The sequence below is a fragment of the Lasioglossum baleicum genome, chromosome 15 (genome assembly GCF_051020765.1).
Source record: "Lasioglossum baleicum chromosome 15, iyLasBale1, whole genome shotgun sequence".
Taxonomy (NCBI): Eukaryota; Metazoa; Arthropoda; class Insecta; order Hymenoptera; family Halictidae; genus Lasioglossum; species Lasioglossum baleicum.
The window spans coordinates 8,754,707-8,777,650 of NC_134943.1; the positions used below are offsets into that span (position 1 = coordinate 8,754,707).

The 22,944-nt window shown below is 44.3% G+C and overlaps 3 protein-coding genes across 12 annotated transcripts; 1 reads left to right on the plus strand and 2 right to left on the minus strand.

Moving 5' to 3' along the window:
* Positions 1 to 200: 200 nt before the first annotated feature.
* On the plus strand, positions 201 to 3,425 carry LOC143216341 (trypsin-7). 2 transcript variants are annotated; one of them, XM_076439295.1, is made up of 7 exons: positions 383 to 516; positions 596 to 693; positions 798 to 880; positions 1,743 to 1,831; positions 1,977 to 2,235; positions 2,949 to 3,101; positions 3,175 to 3,424. In XM_076439295.1, exons 2-7 carry the CDS (start codon positions 615 to 617, stop codon positions 3,322 to 3,324), a joined length of 813 nt encoding a protein of 270 aa, XP_076295410.1. In that variant the 5' UTR covers positions 383 to 516; positions 596 to 614; the 3' UTR covers positions 3,325 to 3,424. The 2 variants fall into 2 exon arrangements, with proteins under 2 accessions (XP_076295411.1, XP_076295410.1); XM_076439296.1 differs by lacking the exons at positions 798 to 880; positions 1,743 to 1,831 and having other exon boundaries at positions 201 to 516; positions 3,175 to 3,425.
* A 491-nt stretch (positions 3,426 to 3,916) lies between these two features.
* LOC143216343 (uncharacterized) lies at positions 3,917 to 6,486 on the minus strand. The gene is made up of 6 exons (XM_076439298.1): positions 6,173 to 6,486; positions 5,721 to 5,951; positions 5,496 to 5,637; positions 4,921 to 5,057; positions 4,614 to 4,817; positions 3,917 to 4,085 (listed from the first exon to the last, which is right to left on the minus strand). The coding sequence occupies exons 1-6, from the start codon at positions 6,211 to 6,213 to the stop codon at positions 4,064 to 4,066; spliced, it is 777 nt and encodes a 258-aa protein (XP_076295413.1). The 5' UTR covers positions 6,214 to 6,486; the 3' UTR covers positions 3,917 to 4,063.
* Positions 6,487 to 6,637: 151 nt separating this feature from the next.
* Slik (Sterile20-like kinase) lies at positions 6,638 to 21,943 on the minus strand. Of its 9 annotated transcripts, XM_076439247.1 has the most exons (15): positions 20,980 to 21,630; positions 19,342 to 19,959; positions 19,086 to 19,250; positions 18,816 to 19,014; positions 18,610 to 18,740; positions 18,208 to 18,531; positions 18,002 to 18,048; positions 17,498 to 17,552; positions 17,050 to 17,134; positions 16,802 to 16,962; positions 15,999 to 16,489; positions 15,378 to 15,916; positions 12,807 to 15,034; positions 10,332 to 10,472; positions 6,638 to 10,241 (listed from the first exon to the last, which is right to left on the minus strand). In XM_076439247.1, the coding sequence occupies exons 2-15, from the start codon at positions 19,498 to 19,500 to the stop codon at positions 10,191 to 10,193; spliced, it is 4,776 nt and encodes a 1,591-aa protein (XP_076295362.1). In that variant the 5' UTR covers positions 19,501 to 19,959; positions 20,980 to 21,630; the 3' UTR covers positions 6,638 to 10,190. The 9 variants fall into 9 exon arrangements, with proteins under 9 accessions (XP_076295362.1, XP_076295366.1, XP_076295359.1 ...); XM_076439244.1 differs by lacking the exons at positions 6,638 to 10,241; positions 10,332 to 10,472; positions 20,980 to 21,630 and adding exons at positions 11,019 to 12,496; positions 21,656 to 21,943; XM_076439245.1 differs by lacking the exons at positions 6,638 to 10,241; positions 10,332 to 10,472 and adding an exon at positions 11,019 to 12,496 and having other exon boundaries at positions 17,498 to 17,543.
* Positions 21,944 to 22,944: the final 1,001 nt, after the last annotated feature.

Genomic DNA, 22,944 nt, shown 5'->3' on the forward strand with positions numbered 1-22,944 from the left:
TCAAGACCGTCGCGTCGACAATCTGGTAGAAGCAGCTAGCCTGAACAGATCGCAACATTGTACAGCTTTCACTTTTACTATTTACACATAGATTAAATACTGTGTCGTTACTTAGAGCAACACCTTTATAACACTAATAAAGTATATACGTACCCACATAAAGATGTTTGCAACAACGCCCCTATATCGAAGAATGTTTTGATTCGATCATTATGCACAGTGTATCGAGAAGAAATACCGATCATCTCTGCAACCGTTTCGTCCCTCTGCTCTCCGACAGATTACTCGAACTATGCTTTCACGAAAAATTGATAGTCGCGGATCGCTCGAGGCCTCGGAGAATGTAGCCTCGAGGATAGAAGTGATAAGAACGGCCGTCCCCTCCCAACGATCTTCACCGTGAACGTTTATCGAGGAAACGGAAGCACCTCGACGTCTCGGAGCCGATGAATAACGAGTTCGTTTCGTAAAATGGACTGCACAACCTATTTGCATCGACGTAACACCGCGATAACGGTACGAATACGATTACACAGTTGGTACGGGACTCTCGCGTGTACACGTTGCGATCATTTCAGTTTCGGCTATCTTTTAGGAGACAGAGATCGCCGAGTATGCGAGCACGTTCGAGACGAACAATCCTAAGCGCGATCGTGCGCCGACTCGCCGAGATGCTTCTCCTGCTTCTCGGATGTAAGTATCCTCCATTTTTCTAAGCCACGTGTTAGGCCTGGCCGATCGTAACACCGTTCCATACTGTCTTACCCTTGATCGATTTGGACCATGCTTGCAATTAGCGTCGGCTCACGAATCGCATCGTACTTCCCCGGACCGAATCGTCGGCGGAGCAACGATCGACATCTCGGAGGTCCCGTTCATGGCAAGTAACCATTATTTCGTTTCCGCTCGATCTTCAGGGGTGCTGCGCTGGCAGTCCCACCTGTTTCAATGCGTTACCAGGCCGCACCTTAACGCTTTAAACTCAGCTTTCACGCTTTAACTATTTCCACTCCAGAATTTGGACGTTTTATCTACTCTAGAATATTTTTGTTCCGCATGACTAGACCACGGATTTTATGCACAAAAACGAGCAGGTGCGATTTAAAAGTGGGCCTACTACAATAATTTAAGAGTATCAATGTGTCAGAGGCTCGGCTTATTATATCTTATTATATCGTCACATTAACGGCACCGTGACTATGCTATTTTCCTACGATTCAATTCCTAAAGTTGCAGACAAATAATGTAATTGTGTACATGATAAAAGATTAGTGTGTATCTTCTATTTTTCCCAGCTCTCAAGACTTTGATACACGATCTACTTCTCTAAGCAATATGTTCTATAATCCCAGTCAGCCAGGCCTGCCTCGAGCAGACATCGAGCACAGCCTGCAATCGTACGATGCCAGCCGATGGCTAACATTATACTGTCAGAACGCGCTCGAAGTTGAGGATGCTCGGAATCTGCTCGATTTTGAACGGCACACCCTGCCAGCATAAAGCGATACTTATTCGGACACAGAAGTATGTTGTTCTGCTGGCAGAGCATACTGTCCAAAATTGAGCCTGGTTGCTTATTGGGATATTTAAAAAATCTTCGTCCGCAAAGAGTTAAAATCAACAAAGGCTGACAGATATTTTTATTTGACTTCTGTTTCTTGCACTTAATGCGGAGAATTTTCATTTTGCATAACGATCCACTGTCTACGTATGACCTCTCTCATTTCCCTTTTCACGCGCAGCTATCGTACAGGTTGAACGACCAGCACGTGTGCGGTGCCACCATCATCGGGGAGGAATGGGGATTGACGGCGGCTCATTGCGTCGCTCCGTGAGTAAACGATGATGCTGGGCCAGCCATGCCCCGTCGACAATCCTTTCACCGACAGATAATTGTCGGCAAGGGAAGGGTGAACCAACGACGGCTGTCTGATCCTAAACGGTACCCTGCAGAGTCCTTTTCTAAACTTTTACAGCTTCGTCGACATACCCGGCATCGAGGTGAGCGTCCGCAGCGGATCGAGCAAATACGACTACGGTGGGACCATTCACAACGTGACGTACATGGCCTACCATGAGAAATACAACGACGACGACAACGACTACGACGTCGCGGTGATCAAGGTGACACCGCCGTTCCGCTACAGCGACGTTACGAAACCGGCGAAACTACCAAATCTATCCAGAACGATTGACGCGTCGGTGGGACTGGTCTGCGGTTGGGGTTACTTCATCGTACGATTCGTTAACCGATTATCCGATTACAGTGTTCTCTCGATAATTGTCCAAAACACGGGTCCGGCCAGGGATACTTACTATTCTTTGACTTCTGTCGAACGAGAAGTGTAAACGTAACGAATCCGATCACAGAACTTCTTTATTTTACATTATTTTTCTATAAGATCTTGACCAACATATTCGTGACATTTTGCTAATGAAAACGATTCTAAATATGATAGAATTTCAATTATATTTACTTGTGTAATGAACGATGAAAGTTTTGGACGCGAAGAAGGACAGTGTATGAGAAAGAAAGAGACGCGGAGAGTCGCGTCACACCGGCAAAGTTCAAAGGATTTCGTATATACTGTTCTTCCTTGCGTCCGAAACTTTCTGCTGGCAGAAAGCGCTACTTATGCGCGTGCAGATACCTGTCCAAAATAGAGCATTTTACTTACTGGGTAGCTATCCCAGCTTTATGAGTAATGCAAATTACGCCTCGTAAACATAAAAATAGGACTTTCTAGGGCGACTGCGGCCGATATTGATCTTTTACCTAGCGCTTTAGACTACTGAAACCCCCCATCTTTGTATTATCGAGAAATGAGAAGGCGCATCCGCACCCTTCCTCCTGGAAACGAACAGACATTTGGGACATTTATCGAGGAAACACTGTATTATCCGTCTTCTCGTTTCAAAGGTTTCAATTACCGTGCTTGGATTTACAGGACGACGACCCAGTGCTGTCCGAGAACCTGCAATACGTGTTCGTCCCGAGAGTCTCCAAGGGAACGTGCCGGAGATATTACAAGTATCGGTACAGTGTCACGGACCATCAGCTCTGTTACGGGTTCGAGAACGGAGGGAAAGATTCGTGCAAGGTAGATCGTGATCCAGCCTCATGGTTATCTCAGACTGGAAAAAATATAACGAAGGGGTGAAATGTTTCCGCAGGGTGACTCCGGCGGACCACTGATAAAAAATTCGACCGTGATCGGTATCACCTCGTGGGGCGCCGAATGCGGCGAACCGGATTCGCCGGGCGTTTACACGGACGTCTTGAGCGTGTTGGATTGGATCAAGAATAAGACTAAACTGAACTAGCATCCAGCCGGCCAGACTCGAACGCGTCCAACCTCATAATTGTATTTGCTCTTCCAAAATAAAAATCGCTTCTGCGGAATGGCTTTTTATTCCTATCGTTGCTCGTTCGCTCTCCCGGTCGAATCAGTCGCGAATAACCAACTCGGCGGACTCCTCGTCCTCGGAGATTACGAGCTTCGCCGACCTGTACCGCAGGAGATTCTTCAGCCTGAGATCGGACCATTTGTCGTAGACGAGCTTATAGTACCATGGCAGGCGATCGAAGCCACCGGCGTCCGCCAACGAGTCGTTGTACTCCCACTGGTCGTCCTTCAGCCTATGTGCGTGCCGCTTCTTTGCGGACTTCGGCTTCGAGTCATCCAACATCGTCGATCTCGGAGGCAGACTCGTCGCTTTCTTCAGTAAAGCCAGAAAGTATTGTACCTGGGGAAATGTACGACAGTTTCTTAGTCTTTCATCTTCTCGGAAGTCACGTCGCGGAAGATGTATCACAAGCAATCCATAATTACTTGCGCGTGGAACATGGGGAACGGTATGACGATGGTGGGCACCCCGACGATGCACATCGTCGGATGTTCGATGTTGATCAAGTGCTTGTACAACGGTGTCACGTGATTGTCGTCCACGCGGATCCCAGAGGTCTCATCCAGGAATGGAAACGTGTACTTGTAACCGGTACAGAAGATGAACGTGTCCACGGTGACGGCCGACTGATCCTTCAAATGAAACCGCTCCCCGTCTATTCTGTCCAGGCCCACCACCTGCGACATGTTCGCTGGAAACGCGCTCTTCAACCTGCACGAACGCGTTAATGTTTCAAGGTTACGTTCACGTTAGAGCTGCGATACACACGACCGGACCATTGTTTTAGAATGGAGCTGTTTACCAGCTTTCTATCGTAGCTCCAACATCAACGCACACTTGATCCTGCGATCTAAGCTGATTCTCGGTTCTGTACTGTGACAGAAATCGTAAAGGGATACCATTTTTTGTGGCCACCTCGACCGCGCCGAAGGTAGAAAAGGACAGCAACAAAAGATAGCGTATCGGTGAGACAATACTGGTGCAATAATGAAACTCCTTTATTTTTTACTTATGTTTAATGAAATTTTACCGATATATGGAAGGGGTAGGCGAACTGGCTTAGATCGTTAAGCTCCGTCGCGCTTAGATTGCGGGATTACTGAATTTCGAATATGAAGAATTTTTCAATGGCTACGGCAATTTCATTCGTAAACTAGCAACTTGTCACGAGTACTACATAACTCGAGTAACTCGATCGCGAATACCTTTCGTTGTTGTGGCTCAGATACACCCGAGAGGCGTGATCGGCCAGCTCGATCGCTATGTCGATCCCCGAAGAGGCTGCTCCTAACACGAACACCGTCTTCCCGGCGAAATCTTCCGGTTTTCTGTAGGAGTGACTGTGCATCATCGTTCCCGAAAATGTTTCGACGCCCGGCACGCTCGGCACGAGCGGATCAAAGTAATGCCTGAATCGTTGAAATAAAAATCGTCGTTAAGACTCGTATCGCGAATCACGCGACCGTCTTAGCCGTCTTAATCCGTGTTAATCCGTCGCGAGTCACAACGCACCCGTTGCAGATCATGACAGCGTCGTAAACAATCTTCTCCTCCCGCTTCGATTTCAACCTTTCGACTCGGACGGTCCACTTCTCTTCGCCTCCGGGCCAAGATGCGTCCAACCGAACGGATTTTACCCGCGTGTCGAACTGCAAGACAATCTCCGCGCGTCAGCCGAACTAGAAGTCTCGTGTCAGATTCGCGGAAATATATTCTTCGCGTTGCAGACCGAACGATCTAAAACTTCTAAAACGTAGACGCAAGGAGACCTTTGCTTACTCTAATTGTTATAAAACTGCCTTGAGGAAAGGCTCACTGTTTCTCATTCGATTGAAATTGAGTAATTGATTTTTTCACACACACGGCAATATGAGCTCATAATTATGAAACTGGTCTAAGCGATGTATTTCTTGTTCCGAGATATTTAAAAATTACATTGAATTAATTTTTTGTTTAATCTTGACTTAGACCACTTTCATAATTATGGGTGAATCACGAAGTATATGATCCTACGAGAAAAATTCCTAAAGATCGGCAGACTTTCAGCGCGTTGCACGAGTCGTTTGAGTAGAACGCGCGACGTTTACCTGGATGTGTTTGAGCAGGTCGAAATGCTTCGCGTAATTCTCCAGGTAAGTTCGAACTTCCTGGTGTGTCACGCAACAAGGCTCCACTGCGTTCATTGTCGTATAATCGGGAAAGTTCATGATTCTCGCGGGCAGGTTGGTTCTGCGGGAGATCGCGGAGAATATAAAGTTTAGCGACGGGCTGAAAAAGCTAGAGGGACAAGCGTTCGGTTTGTCGAAGCGAACCTCAGATTCCGGTACATGCTCGAGTGTATAGGCAACCCGTTCCGATCTAGGCCGGTTCCCTCGGTGTAAACCCAGGTGCCTCCGACGGAGCCCGTTTGCTCGTAAACGTTCACCTCGAAATCGAAATCTCGCGCAATGTGCCTGGCAGCGCACAAACCGCCAGCGCCAGCTCCTATCACGCACACTTTTCTTTTCGCCGCTGGCTCGGCCATCTGTGTTCCGTCACGTAACCTATGCAAAGCAAAAATCATACGGCATTCGTTAAAAACGGACTAAAACACTTTTGGCTTTCGTATTCGATCGTTCGAACGAGCCATCCCCGAAAGATGGACGCGGTGCGACGATCGTCCGGCGATCGATTGGCAAGTACTGCGACGAACAACGCGGAACCGCGAACTTGCTGTCGTTTATCGTGCGATCTAGCTACGATCTCCGGCTGCAACGATATTTACATTAAAACGCGGATTATCGGGAAACCGACCAGCCTGGACATCCTCGACCGCAGCCGGTCTTTTCTCGCGAAGCGGAAACACGAAACTCCGCGCGTTTCTCGCCAATTACTTCGCCACTTACTTAGAATTAGACGTTCCAAAATTAAACGACAACGCGGACAACGCCCTGTTCGACCTCCGTGCGCGATTACCGTCGCTAGACTATTCTAATTTCACGATTTTTTGGTCGGCTTTATATCAGAGATAAGAGGGTGGAAGAGTCTTGGAGGAAGGTGGTAAACATCGAGAACGGAAAAAATAAGAAGACCGCAAGCATATTATCGCTGGAGAATTGCCACCGATCTTCTACACTAGAACACCGCCGCGTGACTGAGCAGTCTGATAAGCTTCCCACGATATAGGAACGATACATATATGTTTATTCCCGTATGCTCTCGCGCGAATAAACTATCGTGGATCAACGTGTAGAAGTAAAATATTTATTGCGTTATTTCTTAATAACATTATCGTGTAAATAATCGTAACATTAGTCTTATGGACTATATTAATGATCGTGTTGAATCCAGTTATAACCTAGTACTGAGCAATTAATTGTAAAGTGTCTATGTTACAGCGACATATATCTTTAAGTATAGATCTCAGTCGACGCGTCATACCACTCAAACCAGAGTTATCCTGTATAAAAAATTATCTCTTTCTCTCCCTCTCTCTCTCTCTCTCTTTTTCTTTCTCTCACTCTCTTTCTTCCCTACGTAACAATTCATTATAGCAAATCTATAAAAAACGCGAACGGCGAATATGTGGGTGATCGAATTCGATCGTAATTGATTTAGTTCCCGTGGAAGAGAAAAGACGCGCTTCCCTCGCCGAAAAAGTTTCATAAAACATTCATTATCTTCTCCTTCTTTTCTCCGTTTTAAAGAGACACTAATTTTCCGTTTGCTACGAAATCCTCTCTCCGTTCTATTCGAGCAAGCTTGAACGTCGAGGAAACGACGCGTCTCCGTGTTGCTCGAGGAACGGAGGAACGCGAACAATAATTTGCGGTTCGAGCGAACGATCCTCTCGCAACGTGAACAAGAATTTCTGTACAATACGCTCGCTCGGACACGCGTAGACACCTAACACGGCCGACGAACCGTTATTCCCGGCAACTTTTACTTCGATTTCTCCTCGACGAACCGATTCGATTCAATCGGCCGGTTCTCCTCGGGAGAGAAGAGGCAGGCGTTCGTTTGTTCGTTCGTTCGTCGGATGATCATGTATGCTCGAGAATGGATGGTCTCTCGACGATTCGAGTATTGGTCGTTTATATGAAAACGTTAGCGTCGAGCGAACGTCGATCCAAAGACAAAGACGGTGCTCTGCTCGTAAACTCCCTGCCAGAGAGAAGCGAGGAATGAAAATATTTCCCATCGACATCGAAATAAATATTATAAACAATCCGACCGATGCTCCTCCGGCCGTCGATTAAACGTTTCGCTCGAGAGGCCGACCCTAATGCCGCTTCGTCGACGAACACCATCGATCTAATGTATGAAAACTCAACGAAACAGTTTTATCAGCTGTAGACATTTAATCGCAACGAACAGATCAACAATAATCTCATCTCCCGATTCTCTCTATTCGTTCATTCGTTCTCAGTCTATTGATCCTCCGTATTTATTTATATGTATGCGCGCACGAGAGCGGACACGCGCCGCGCCTAAAACGAAATTCGTGCAACGGGTGTACAGGTATTAACAAAAAGAAAACAGAAAGAAAGAATGAAACAAAGAAAAGATAAAGGAAGAAAGATAGATAGACAGAAGGATAGAAAGAAAAAATTATAACAAAACCGTCTCGTATGCTTAAATACTGTACGTACAATAATTTGCAAGAAGGTTCAAAACAAAAAAGAAGGGGAATACTCGGCATAGCAAGAGACGAAAGGAAAGAAGTATCTCCTAACGTTGACTAAATCGAACGAATCGACACGTTCGGTTGGTTCGACGCGCCGATCCGTCGACGCGTATATCTTCTTTCGGTTCTATTGTATATTGCATTGCTTCGCACTCTAATTGCCGTCGAGTGTATAAATACTTTCGATCGTGCGCGAACAAGCCCGATCGATTCCCTAAACTCCGCGAGTAAGGCTGTCACGGAAATTTCACGGGAACGTTAACTTCCTTTTATCTCGTCCATTCCGTTCGCGTCGCTCGCAGCATTCGGCGATATCAACACTTATAAATCACGATTCGTTAAATCTACGCACGAAAATTCCATACAAGTTCGAACAAGCGCGAATCCTCGTTACCGCGACTCGATCCTGTCACTCCGAAAAAATCTACTCGCGCGCTCTCACACACTCTCTTTTTGTCTATCCCGGTAACTAGTATAAAAATCTGAAATCTCTCAACTTGTAATCGAAAAACCCGATCGTTACCATTCTCGATAATCCTCGTACTCCACGAATATACGTGCGTATATGTGTATGCTTTGGCAAATATCCTTTCTCTCTCTCTCTATCTCGCTCTCGCAAGCTCGTTCGACTCTTGACCCCCATACTCGTATTCCACGTTAACCCGAAGAAAACGTTCAACACGAAAGTAGAGTACCGCCGTACCGAGTGCCCTGTGGGGTTTCTCCGAAACGCAAACGGGTACCAGTTTCTTCGAGAAACGATCTCCGTGTTCCCGTCGATGACAGAAAGCTGCGTTTTGCGAGTAACCCGGAAAGCGAACTGCTCCTGCGGGCGACGGCGATCGTCGTAAAAGTCGTTCGCGCTAGATAATATTCAAAATACATTGAACGATTCGTCCCGATTCTCTATATATGTAAGTATGTACAAAAACTCCTTGCTGAGAGACAACACATGCACACAATTCTCTCTCTCACACTCTCTCTCAGACGGATCAACGCGAGAAACGAAGAAAACCTATTCAAGAACACAAGTGACAATGTACAATCGACGAGAGAAAAGATATGAAAATATATGATGAAGAAACGAAAAGAAAAGAAATATTTTATACAAATATACCTCTGCATCTACGGGGGGCCGCGTCAGCCGCTCATGCTCGTTTCGAACGTGCATCGGAAAAAAGAGACTGCTCTCTCTCTCTCTCTCTTTCTATATGTCTCTCTCTCTCTCTCTCAGTCTCTCTTTGTCTCTGTAACACGTCGTGACGAGCCACGTAGCCGCGCAACAAGCAACCATACATTTGTGTACATATTTGGCGTAAACCTTTGATTCGTAGTGTTTAAACGTGTTTATTATTATTCGCTAAAAAATAGATATTCGTGTAGCTCGTTCGGTGAACAGTATGTCGACGGAAAATTCGACAGTTTCTCTCTCGAAAGAAATACGTGCACGGGCTCTCGAACTACACGGATTCGAAATACACGGATCGCGCGCGCAACGGCGATTCGAAACCGTTCCGAAATCCCCTGGATCAGCGTTGCGCTCGAACGGCGCTCCGACCGTATCGGAGTCGCAGTTCGAACCAGCGAAAATATATTATCTCCGGGTGTGCTTTCACCTACGTAGAAAATTGGCTAGGCATCTTTCGAACACGCTAGACAATGGACGCCACCGCGCGTGTTCTCCTCGCATCGAATCGGACAGCAGAACTCCTATTCGAACGGACATTTTCATCGACGTATCGTGTAAACTAGCGTTCCCATCGTTTTACGAACACATTCGTTCGTTTACTGATTAATGTTCGGCAAAGTTGGAAGAAACGACGACGTCTCGATCGCTCAATTTTAACCAACAAGTCGATCGACGCGTATAAAACGTGCAAACCTTTTCTGCAAAATATAACAACCCGCGGGACCACCTGTTCAAGGTAGCTCAAACTTATTCCGACCGATCGGCGGTTTCTGTGATCCGATGCGATGATCTGTGCATCCGACGATCGTGATCGTCGCGGTAATGTTCCTTCTTTATTTTTCTGTGTTCTCCGACATCGGACGATGGAAGCTCGTGCTATTGGTGAACTCGAGGGCTCGAGGGTGCCACGCCGATAGGAATGGACCGTCAAGATTGCTCGGTGTCGCAACGCCAACTTCGAAACAGGCACCGTGCTCCCTATGAGAAAGTTTTCGAGATTTTTGGAAGATCCGTATTGTGTATTGGTTGAACGCTGTATCGACGATACGCTCGTTAGCCCTCGCTCACCGAGGAGAGCGAGCTGCGCGTCGAGCCGGCCGTGTGATGCGTCAAATCCGGAAGATCCGCTGGCAAGCACAACGGTATCGCGCTTGGCCCGTAAATCGCTTCCTGCTCCTCCAGCTGTAGAGCGAACTGCTCTTCCAATCTCTGTAACGTGAAATCGGCACAATTTAGAAACCGAACTGGCATCTCCGCTCGCGAACAACCGTGCGGCTCTCCGCTTTCGTCTCGCGGACCGTTTCTCCAACGAAACTGAATCAAATTTGCAAATTTCATGAGATTCGTTTACAAGCTGTAAAAAATATAATGGCCACCGCTTCGCGGAGTATACCCACGCCAACGGATTAAAACGATCGTTGTTAAAGCGTTCTATTTCGCACCGATGAAAAGAGAAACTTCGAGGTTGTTCTTTCCTCGTCGAGTAGAACGGGACGGCGTGGCGCGCGCAACAGAAAAGTTTTCCGCCGATAATTTGCTTCGCTATTAAATTATATTCAGATAGGCGAATTCACCGGTAGAACCGACGGCCATTATTTTTCTTCCACCCTGTGTACTCGACACTCGAGATATATCTATATAGCGTAATGGCATCAACGGATCTTTTATTCAACTGACCTTGTTCTCTTTACCTAGGTAGACCGTTCTCTGATATCCACTCGTGGAATCTCTTTTTTCCCGACTACTTTTCATCGACGTTTCGTCGTCGGTTAGGTTCTTATCAGGAGCGTGTAACGCAAGGGGTGGTTGCGACGTGATCGAACGTACACATTGGAGAACACTTATGCATACGAGAAACCCTGGACGTGTAAGCGTTCAACCCCGCGGACAAATCACTACGGTTTTCCCGATAAGTATACAACACAGAGCAATTACCACAAGTATCACCACCGCCGGCTCACCCCGTTGTGTTATCGTATAGTCGTACCCGGACCTCTCAACACTGTTACCGAGAATGAGTATCACAATCGACAAATGAGTATCCAAGGGAATTGCGTAACAAGGCTGGCAAAACTATACAAATAATCTGCGACAAGTACACGAGGTACACGACGTAAAGTACACGAAACAGCGACAAACAATTTCAACGACGAGTTAATCAATACGAACAACCACACCGCTCGCCTAGCGTCCCTCGACGCTAAACAGCGGATTCTCAACGAACAAGCTCCTGTTTCTCAAAGATACATATACACATACTCGCCGAGTGTCTCTTGCCCAAGATATACGGCCAAATGTACAATATTATAAATTAATGGACCGTCGATAATACCATTACTGATTGCACATGTTATTCGACCTCCGTGCGAACCCCCAAAACATATATATATGTCTTCAACAGTTTCCTTCTTCAACTACGTTTGGTTATTAAAAATATAGTAACAGTGTGTTTGCTGCGTGTTGTGTCTGTATATGTATATATGCTCTTGTATATACATATATATGTGTGCCTATATGTATATATATATATATATATATATATATATATATATATATATATATATATATATATATATATATATACACGTATGCGTGTATAATAGTAATGCGCATTAAATGCATATAACGAAGCAACGGTGAGTAAAGCAAACATGTTATCATCTAATGCTAACGCTTAAGACATAGAACGATACAAACGGAGAAGTTTCAAAGTAAAAGCTTCGCGAACTTCGCGAGTGAGAACAAGTTGAGAAACCAGGGTTTCAAACTTTTCTGGAAATCGGAACATTACAGTTCGATCGCGACGGAACTCGAATGAATCGTCCCGAGAAAAAGAAACGGATGAAACAACGATTTTACTTGGAAACTTCTGCAGCAGGAGAAAAAAGGGACAAAGATGAGAACGAACGATCGGTACAGGACCAGGAGGTGCACTATCTACGAGGCGAGGAAGATGGTACCAGGTCCGGTTTCGAATGACTTCGGGGAAGCATGCCATTTATGGAGCCGGTGTCCGAACTGCTGACTCTCAGCGACACCCTTGGAATCGTGAAGGGGGATGGGGACGCGGGGGTAGAGCGAGGCAAACGCGGCGACTTCTTCCAGCCTTCGAAATGAAAGATGTTAGAATAGTCTAAAGGTGGGACAGAGAGCCCACTAAGACCCGAAGGGAAATAGTCTCGGTAGCGAGCTTCCAACGCGTCCTTTTCAGCCGACAGCTCAGCCTCTAACTTCTATAACAAGTACATTAACACTTATTTCAGTATGGCCGGTTCTGCTGTACGCCGGGGTACCTTTACAATTTAACCAACGATCGATCATAGCGTTCCGTCTCTATCCGTTTCGTTGCGGACATTTGCAATTACCAGAAAATACTATAGCGCGTGAAAATCTAATCTCTACGGTAAAAGAGAGTGTAGCGGCAATCCGCGCAGTGAAATACAAAGAGAAAAATAAGAGAAAAGAAATAAAAGGGGGGATAGAAAGCAAAACCGTGCGAAAGATTGTGTATCGTTCGTAGAAGAAGGTAATCGTTTTGTTTACCTGTTTGCGAGGCTTCAACTGCGCCTTCCACTCGCGTAGTTCTTTACCGTACGCTTCCTCCAGCTCCTTCAGCTTCAAGGTTTCGTGCTCCATAAGCATTTTCCTCTTCTCGTTCTGAAGTTGCTCCAATTCCTTGATGGTGGCGTCGCTCTGCGCTCTCACCTCCTCGAGTTGCCTCGAGTGTTTCAGCTCGAACCGTTGTTGCTCTGCTCGATACCTCTTCTTCTCGTTCTCTTGGAACTTTTTCAACTTCTCTCGCTCGGCGTCCGGGTCCGGCGCGATCACCGCCGATATCGAGATCCTCATCGACTCTCGGAACATCATCTCGCGTGCCTTCATCTCGTTGCGGATCCGCTTCGGTAGATTCCTGCGCTCGACCGTCTGCCGCTTAACCAGCTCCTCCTCCTTCCTTTGGTTCATCCGCTTCATCTGCTCGAGCTCCTTCTCGTGACGGATCAGCATCTGATGCCTCTGCAGGAAGAAGATGTCCTTCAGCTGTTTCTTCAACAGCTGCTGTTTCTCGTGGATGTGTCGCTCCTCTTGTTCCCAGATCGCCGCCTCCCGAGCTCTCATCAGCTGTTGCTTCTGCTGCAAGAACTGCCTCTCCATCAGCGCGATCTTTTCCCGGTGGCTGTCGGACAGCCTCCTCAGAGAGAGCTCGTGACTCTCGTTCAACTTATCCAAAAAGTGTTTCTCTCTCTCCTCATGCTCGGCCTCGAGCTTCTCCTTTCGGATCTTGAACGCGCTCTTCCGCTTGTCCTTCGGCATCAGATCCACCTCTTGCTTCAACAGTCTCAGCTCCTGCTTGAGACCCTCCCGGAACTGTTTCAACTCCCTCTCCTGCTCGCTACGGATCTTCTTCGACGCGAGCCTGAGATCTGCCTCCTGCTGCGCCTCGGCACGCTCTATCTGCTGCCGCTGTTGCCGCCCGAGAGTCTCCAGATCGGTCTCGGCGTTTCGCTCGAGCAGTTGTCGTTCCTGCTCGAAACGCTTCTCCTGTTGGTCCTTGTTGAACTGCGCCTTCTGCGACAAATCCTGGAACTGCTTCTGCTCCATCTTCTGCAGCATCTTCAGCTCCCTGAGCTCCTGTTTCCTGAATATCTGATCGTCGTAGACCTTGCCGTTCTCGTCGTCACCGTAGATCACCTTGGACGTGGTCGTCGTAACCACAACACCGTCTATCTCGAACTTTCTGGTTCGCTTTCTCGTCTTTTTCTTCAAATTCATCATCTGTATATCCTCCTTGGTTCTAGTCGGCCGCTGTATATCGCGAGCGTAATCAGGCTTCCGCCGCAGCACTACTTCCTCTTCCGTTTCCGGCGTCTGTCCCTGTCCGATGTGGTTCTCCTTGTTCGACTCACGGCTGTCCTGGCTGATCGTAGTCGAGATCGACTCAGCGTCCGAGCGATCGATGCTCTTGCTCGGCGTATGCGATCTCGTCGAGCCGGACTCGCTCTGGGACCTGGATCCCTCGAAGCTGTCCGGTGATATCCTCTTCTCTTTGTATATTTTGCCCGCGTCCTTCTGTCGGATCGTTTTCAGAACCTTCTCGTCGATCCGACCACCTGCGACCGACTTATCGTTCTTGATCAGACCGTTCACCTTCTTCGAGTTCCTGTTCGTGTCGTCGATGTCCACGGGCTCGACGATCGTTCCAGCGACCATCATCTTTGTAATCTCGTCCCCGCTGTCGCTCTTCGTACTCGACCTCTCTAGCAAGCTCTGCGCGTCGCTCTGCGAGGAACTGGTTCGCGCCGCTCCCCGTTTGTTCAGCATCTGCGAAGAGTCTTTCACCTGCTCTTTGTCGTCGCCCACCGTCACTACGGAGACGTGACTAGTGTCCTGCAACTCGTCCACGATCGGGCTCACGATCAACACCTCAGACTCGTCCAACTTCTTGCCCACCCGTTTCGAAGCGTCCGTGAGAACGATCGGCTGCTCCTGCGGCGTGTACTCCAGACTGTCCAGGCTCGGGAATCCGTCATCGTCGGTCGAGCTTTCGTTCACCTGCGTCTTGTTCAATTCGTTCGCGACGATCACCACCTCCGACGTCGGAGACGGCCGGCAAGAAAGAGGCGTCGGCGACACGGCGTCGACCAATACCGGAGGATGAGTAGTCACCACTGTTACCTGGCTTATGTTGCTCGCTAGACTATTCGATAAGTCTGGACTGTCGGCTGTGATCCGGACGGTTGATGTGTTTGGACGTATTTCTTGGTCGGGTTTTCCTGCAAATTTGTTCAGATGCGCTAAATCAAGTCTATCGATAGGAAAAACAGAACTCTGCGCCAAGGCCTGTAGTCTATAATAGATTAAGAAATTAGAAGCTCCGAATTTCGAAGCGTCGATTTCTGAAACTTCGAAGATGACGAGAAGTTTCGAAGCTTCGAATCGAAGCTTTTTTAATTTTTATTTTAAACTCGTAAATTACAACTTCACACGATTCGAAGAAGTCGAATGTTCGTACACTTAAAAGTTCCCTTCGTTCCTTCGAATCTTCGAAGTGTCGAAGCTTCGGAAAAGTAACAGCCCTACTAAAAATAAAATAAAATAGATTGCACCATCTCTTACCGGTAATGACAACCACATTATCCCCGCTGCCTCTTCTCGACGACGCGCTTCTACTCCTAATAGGCGTCGACGTGATCACCGATACGTTTATAGAAGAACCTCTCTTCTCGCCGGTAGAAGCATCGTTCGCGACACTCTCGCGCGTCTGTTCCTTGTTCAACCATTTCTTCTTCTCTCGTTTCCCGTCGAACTCGTCCGAGAAGTTCTCCAACGAATCGTATCTGGACGATCCTTCGCTATGACTTTTAACGACCGATTCCACCTTGCCTATACCGTAATCCGTCTTGATGTCTTCGGTGGAGCAAGCCTTCATGATGTTCTTCTCGGACAAGATTGCGTTCGGAACTGCAGTTTCCCGACGCGTCAACGTCTCCAACGACGGGACGTTCGACCGCATTTCGGAATCCATCGAGAATCGTTTCTCTAGAACCGCGTTTAACTTCTCCTCGACAGACTTTCGTTTCTCTTGCAAGCTCTTCCGATTGTCTTCCGTTGAGGATTGTCGTTTCGATTGCGCGTCGATTGGTTTCTTCTCAACTCTGAAAACAAACGTAAACAATCAGCACCGAAAATATATAACGTAACACGAGAAAATCGATACAGTATATAACTATACAGCACCTGCTTCTCTCTTCTAGAGACGATTGTTTGTTGAACGCTGGCTTCGACCAATCCTCTGTCGACTCTGGTCGAACCGGAGCAGATTTCCTCTTCTCTTCCGAAGTTAATTCCATTCTCGATGGTTGGCTCGTTTTATTCTGTACTACCGATTTCTGTCTCGTGTCCTTCTCTTTCTCGTTGCCAGCTGTTAATTTCTCTAAACTATCTTTGACCGTTTGCTGCTTCTCGTTGAACTTATCCACGGTTGTTTGTTCCCTCTCGGCCGTGTCTTGATTCTCCGATAACGAGTGTTTCTCTCCTCTCTTACTGTCCTCGGTACTCTTACATTGGTCCAACATCTCAACGACGTTTTGCTTGTCGGTGCCCTTCAAATTACTTTCCTTATCCTCGTTTTTACTATCCTGGCGCATAGGAGGTGGAGGAGGAGCAGGACCTTTCTCCCGAGATATTCTACGTTCGTTTGCTTCGCTTGTACTAGGTGGTTTAGGTGCCTGGATAAAAGATATACAAGTGTTACTATTGCGGACTTAGTTTTAGGACCATGTTATGGCGTGGAATATAAAAACTCTAGCAGTCAGAATGTTCGGTGACTAATTGAGGTGACCACGAGTGAAGCGAGAGTGCACGTGGCTCAAATAGATTATTATTTAGTTCGATATTACATCTAATAGCTTGTTAAGATAAATTCCATTATTAAATACATATTTCCTATTAAATATAGCCATGTGTTATCGACCATCCAAAACTATTGATATTCAAATTTAACAAATTAAGCAGCAATTCGTGCACAACAAAATACGTACTTGTTTCTTCTCAACGGATACAGGTATATTCTCTTTAGATTCCGCTTTCCGTAATTTCTTGTTCCTGTCCTCCTTTTCACCATCCCTGTTGATCTCTCGTTTGTGGCTCTCTTCTTTCTTCGCAGATACGGGTGATGTGGCAAGATTTTCTTTTTCAGCAACTAAACAGTCGGCATTTTTAATCAAATCATTTCTTTTTGTACGTCTACCTACTAGCCTATCGTGTTTATTACAAAATTACAACTTACTCTTGACATCAGCGTCACTGCGCATAGATGCAGAGTCATCTCCGAGTTGATCCACCTCCAGAGGAAGCTGAGATGTGCGTTGCTCCTGTAATATTCGTTTACCATCGATTTGAATCTTACGAAGAAACATGTGCTTTTTATCGTTACGTATTTACAATGACTATATCAATGGAAAATATCATTTCTATCCTGAAAACGATGCTGGCAAGAAACGTAACGCAATAACAGAATGATTATTCTCGCGCATTCGTCGAGTCAATATAATAAACAGAAAAAATTCTACGCAATATATGTATAGAAACGTGAATATGGTACATTGAAAATAGCTTATGCATTGCAGTCTGAAAATAAAAGAAAATAGCAGACGATTATCGTAATACGAGTACAAACACAGTATATATACGCATCGAAATCAAATTAGACAGCACTTATTGCATAAGCTACTGACCTGACAAACGCAGGGGTGATGGGGCTGGCGAGGCCCAGGAGAGCCGCATGCACAGCCAAATTATCCAAATTACAACAACATAATTATTAGGGTTTCATTAGAGTACATATAGGGGTGAGAAATGTTTTAATATTTTATCTTTCGAAATTTCGATGTGCGGAATGTTAAAAAAAAATAGAAAACATTCATTCCTTCCAAATAAAAATAACTCTGATATACATATATGCTAGGTATATCAGAATTGGCAAAGTAAGAGTAAAACGTAATTAAACATCGAGTATCGCATGCACGAATATTCTTAGCGTTTTATTTACACCTATCATGCACGAATGTTAATAGTATAACCGTATAATAGTATAACTTTATGAAAATTGAAATAAACGCATCAACGAATCATCAGATTACCAATTCTTCCTCGAGATCACTAATTTCTAATTACTTATGTAGGAACAACTAATACGTTTGTTTGTTGCAATTGTCTAAGTTTCATTCAAAAGCAGCTTACCGATCCGCTGATATAGTTCTCTGTGTTTTTTCGCCATTTTTGCCTTCTATCAAGACGAAAGCGTGTAACAACGTATATACATACATACATAATATATACATGTGTATTATGAATTTTGCTTATAAAATGCTAGCGTATCTTATTGTATTTTTCATAGAAATTCTTCATAATCGATTGTTAAAATCAGACGAGACAGAAAACGTACCTCTGCTTCCTCGTCGACCAATTCCTCTTCAACGACATCAGCTTTGTACTCCAACAGCAAGTCCCGGATCGGTTTAGAATCCAAACTCCGATTTATAAACGAGTGCTTCAACAGTTCGTCAGCTGTAGGTCTAGATGTTGGATCCTTTATGAGAGCCTTCGCGATAAAATCATTGAAATCTTTACTCCACTTTCCGGGTTGCTCGAGTTTTGGTGGGTCACTCTTTTGTATTTTGAGGAGTACCCGCATCGGTGACATCTCATGGTTTGGTGGCTCGATTTGTGCAAATTCGATTAAGGTAATCCCGAGCGACCATATATCTACCTACGTTCGAATCATTTTCGATTATACACGTTACCGGATCGTTAACGGATCAGATTTAGAAAGTCTATTACAGCTTACTTTGAAATCATAAGGATTATCCCGAAACGTTTCACATAATACTACTTCCGGTGCCATCCAATACGGTGTACCAATAAATGTATCGTGTTTCTGTAACGTATGCTTATTTTTCGCAGACACTCCAAAATCGGCTGTGGAATTAGAGGATTGTTAGCTCATCCGTTCGACGATTTCGATATATAAAGAACCATAAATGTAAAATCTACCAATTTTCACTCCTCCAGCCATTGTTAACAAAACATTTCCTGCCTTTAGATCCCTGTGAATTACTTTAGATTTGTGTAAAAATGCAAGTCCTTTAGTCATGTATTGACATATGTAGGCTATCTGTGGTTCCGTTAAAGCTTTTTGTAATTCCACCATTATGGAATCAACAGCACCACCGTCGCAATATTCTATCAGCATCTGCAGATTCGTAGACGTTATTGGACAAAGCTCGATAAATCTTGTAAATGTTGTGCAATAGCAAAACATACCCATAGTTTGCCCTCTATAAAATATGCTTCGTGTAACTCAACAACATTCGGATGTTTACATTCTGATAATATGTCTATTTCGATCATGAAATCGCTAAGATCGTCTTCTCCTTCGAGGGCACACATTTTTGCAGCAGCGAGCTGTTGCGTTTGTTTATGCTGTGCCTAGAAAATATAGAAAATACGTTTGGTAAACACTACAAATATATATATATATAAGATATTACAAGTATAATTAAAGAATTTTGTGATTTACCTTATATACTTTGCCAAATGCTCCGTCCCCAAGTTCGCCCACCATTTCCCAGAACTCTTCTGGATTACAATCCATTTTAATATTGTTATACAACTTCTTTTTCTTCGCGTCATTGCCACCAAAGTGGAATGCTTTCTTCAGATTCGACAAGAATGACATTTTTGCGATATTCTTTCAACACATTCACGCATATAAAAACTGTATTTCTATTACATTATGTTATAAAATCGAATAGTATTACTGCTAACAAGAAATATCTATTCTAATTCTGCGCTTAAACATAAACTTATGTAGTGTTCGAATAATTCATTGTAACGCGTAACAGTTACAAGATCCGTGAAATCATCTCCCTTTTTCTTCCTTAACTACAGCCTTTCATACTTTTTATCGTATCGATTTATTTTCATCACCTTGATAGAAAATATCTGAAGAAAAAGATTGAATTCAAATCCCCATTCGATACCAGGGGATTATACCAAATCTCTCCCGCATCTTGATAACTTCGAATCGATGTTCAGTAAACAATAGATCCGTCGATATGTTCCATAGCAATACGTGCAGCAACAATCAAACCCATTATTAATTATCCGTTATTTTTCCTCGGACATAGGCACAAGGCTGCAATAAACAAAAGAGGATTAGTAAAAAATTATTATCTCTCGGATAAGATTGCATTTCACCGATAGAGAGAAGCTAAGTGTTTAGCTGCTTTCTTTCAGAATAGGGTCTGTGTTACTATACAAATTCCATTGATAGAGAAAACTGGGACATAGCTAACAGAACAACATTCCAACTAAAGAGGCCTCTAGTTTTATACACTGTGGCATAATTTTATCTGAAATACACAGTAGAATTCATTCTACTACAAATCGTCTGTAATAAAAAAATAATGTCGAGCGAAAACATTGTTTTGTATCTCGGAAAAAATTATTATAATAATAATTACAATTATATACAATAATTAATAATTAATCATATTCGGCTATGTAACTAATGTACAATTTTTCACATAGTTACGATCGATAGTTTTCGTTTGATTCCCGAAAAATGTGAAATTCGATAACGTTTAATCGTTTCGTGAATATCAAAACGGAAATGTGGAGGATAAGGTGAGAACGTGGAAACACTGCAAAAATTCACGAGCTTACTGATAGATACATAGGAGCACAGATTTCTCTGAAAAATGTCGACACACGACGGTCACGAGATTGACACAATTTTGACAAGTAATCTCGGCCGTATTTGTCCGCCATCGTTTTGTAAATACACTTTCCCCATCTTCCATGAATCGGAGAAGTATCGACAACGAAATCCGTCGGAACCAGACGAATTGACAGAAATCTTGAACGAGCTGTACACGCGAGAGAACGCACGAACGCGTTTCAAACGCGTTGACCAGATTTCCACAAAGTCATCTATGCGGTTCGTAATCTGCCAAAGCCGATACGATACGTGATTCTCTTCGACGAGCGAGACGTAATAAATCGTAAAAGGATATCCCAGTTTCGATGACACGAAACAACTGGACGTAAATATACCTTGCTAATCGTTACCGACACGAGCATCGTGTACGACTATCATCGGAAAAATACGATCCTCGGGAGAAAAAAAATCTCTGTGGACAGATCCTCTGCTCACCTTCTCTTTTAATGATCCGCCGTTGACGAAACGGGCACACTTTGTCTCGGTTTGTAACCATTGACGACGCACTGGGAACTTTGTCACGCACGATCTCGCGAACGATGTGTAGCCGAACAAATTCCACTGTTCATCACCCAAAAATAGTCGAGGAAACGCGAAAAAAGTATGTTGAAATCAGTAAACTAGACGGACCCGTACGTACACGGCCATTTTCAGTAGTACACGCACATAACACATTGCACCGCACCACGCCTGGAAGTGACGTAACCAATCGGCAAGTGTGCCTGTGTTCTGCGAGAGGCTCCTCGGCTTAGAAACGCACAAACGCATTTCAAATGCATTTTTTCAAAAAAATCGCCCCCGTCGATATATTCCGCGACATACGTAGGTCGACGGCGACACGATTCTCGGCGACCATCGATCGACGTTCACAATTCAACTATCCTCGTCGAAAGAGCCATTCGATCGAATCGTAGTTCGCACTCGCAAAAATTATTTAAAAAGGAACGCCGTAATTCGATTTTCCTTTGGCATACTTATAATCGTAGATATCGACGGAACGACTTTGAAACCGAAAGAAAAATCCACGTTACGCTCTCGTCCGTCGAGCATACGAGAAAACCGAGTATTTATTATTAAGTTATGGAATTGATTTTTTACGGAACGCTGTTACCTTTGCGGAAACCTTACAATCGTATAATCGTGTTAAGCACTCGTTTTACAACACGGTGGATGTTCCTTAGATTTGGTATATATATTTTTGCGTAGCGGTAACACAGTGTAAATAACGAAGTTACGTATAGATACGCGCGGTTATCTTTTGCAATCGCGGGATAACTAAACGCGCGAAAGTATTTAGAAGAAACATTCCGTTTTTGGTAGGAATCGAATTTAAAAAACGCACGCACTTTTGTAATAATTGAAAGAATAATTGTGAACTTGAAATAGTAATCTTTCCTCGGTCAGTGGAACCAATCGAATAAACATAGATCACTAGCTTTCAAACCAATGACAATGGCGATCGCGTGACCGCGACCGCGACTGACGCAACTATACTTACCAGGGTCGATTATTACTATCAGAGAAGATCTGATACAATCTGATACTACATACATATGTACATATATGTATATATTGACAACATTTCGCAAGGCACGCAACGTTGTACAACTATATTTGTGTATTTTATTTAAGAAACGACTTACAATTGATGTTAAATTGATTTGAGACAGTTGCTTGTAATACAACGTTCTCGCTAGCTCGTGTTTGTAAATACAAATATATTATTTTAAGGGAGGTTTGACCAATTTATAATCTATTAATAAGTAGCAATGCATTCTTAATAATATGAATAAAATCGAACTTGTAAGTATCGTATTTACATAGGTTATTATTAACTACTCGAAACTTTTACTTTGATAGTTAGCTAACCTAAAAGTTAAGCGCAAATCGGCTACTCGGTTCTTTCTCGATGATGGTTCTAATTACTTATATTTTTAATTCTTTTAGTTTGACTTGTTCTAATAAAACAGCGTAATGGCTAGAAAAGAACGAGGTGTGATGAAACTGATTTGGAATTGTTTCATTAATTCTATGAAACCCAACTTCAATCGTCCTAAATTGATAGGAGAAGACCGTTATGGTACCAAATACTATGAAACAGCAATTGCTAGTAAATCGTCGCGGAAAAAGCCGACGCGTTACTTCGAGGCTGTGGATAAAGATAATTTCGAACCAGAAATGCCTGCGGAATGGGAATCTTGGTTGAGATATCGTAGAACAGAGCCACCGACACCGGAAGAACTAGAAAGAAATTATCAGATTACAATGAGTAAAAAAGAAAAAGCTGCAGAAATAGCAGCTAAATATGGAAGTGCCAATTCAGAAAAATCGGAAATATACATTGATAAGAAAGAAAAAAAACCGTTCCCCGTATACGACGAATATAAAAATAAGTAAAAA

What these genes read in the sequence shown, in the direction of transcription:
- Slik (XM_076439244.1), bottom strand. Translation starts at nt 19,500, where the DNA reads ATGTCATTCTTGTCGAATCTGAAGAAAGCATTCCACTTTGGTGGCAAT. An exon ending in ATAATCCTTATGATTTCAAA is followed by an intron (nt 18,532 to 18,609) that starts GTAAGCTGTAAT and finishes ATTCGAACGTAG; the next exon opens with GTAGATATATGGTCGCTCGG. An exon ending in TCTCTAGAAGAGAGAAGCAG is followed by an intron (nt 15,917 to 15,998) that starts GTGCTGTATAGT and finishes GTTTGTTTTCAG; the next exon opens with AGTTGAGAAGAAACCAATCG.
- LOC143216341 (XM_076439295.1), top strand. Translation starts at nt 615, where the DNA reads ATGCGAGCACGTTCGAGACGAACAATCCTAAGCGCGATCGTGCGCCGA. An exon ending in TCTCGGAGGTCCCGTTCATG is followed by an intron (nt 881 to 1,742) that starts GCAAGTAACCAT and finishes TTTCACGCGCAG; the next exon opens with CTATCGTACAGGTTGAACGA. An exon ending in GCGGTTGGGGTTACTTCATC is followed by an intron (nt 2,236 to 2,948) that starts GTACGATTCGTT and finishes TTGGATTTACAG; the next exon opens with GACGACGACCCAGTGCTGTC.
- LOC143216343 (XM_076439298.1), bottom strand. Translation starts at nt 6,213, where the DNA reads ATGTCCAGGCTGGTCGGTTTCCCGATAATCCGCGTTTTAAT. An exon ending in ACCTGCTCAAACACATCCAG is followed by an intron (nt 5,058 to 5,495) that starts GTAAACGTCGCG and finishes ATTGTCTTGCAG; the next exon opens with TTCGACACGCGGGTAAAATC. An exon ending in GCTGTCATGATCTGCAACGG is followed by an intron (nt 4,818 to 4,920) that starts GTGCGTTGTGAC and finishes TCAACGATTCAG; the next exon opens with GCATTACTTTGATCCGCTCG.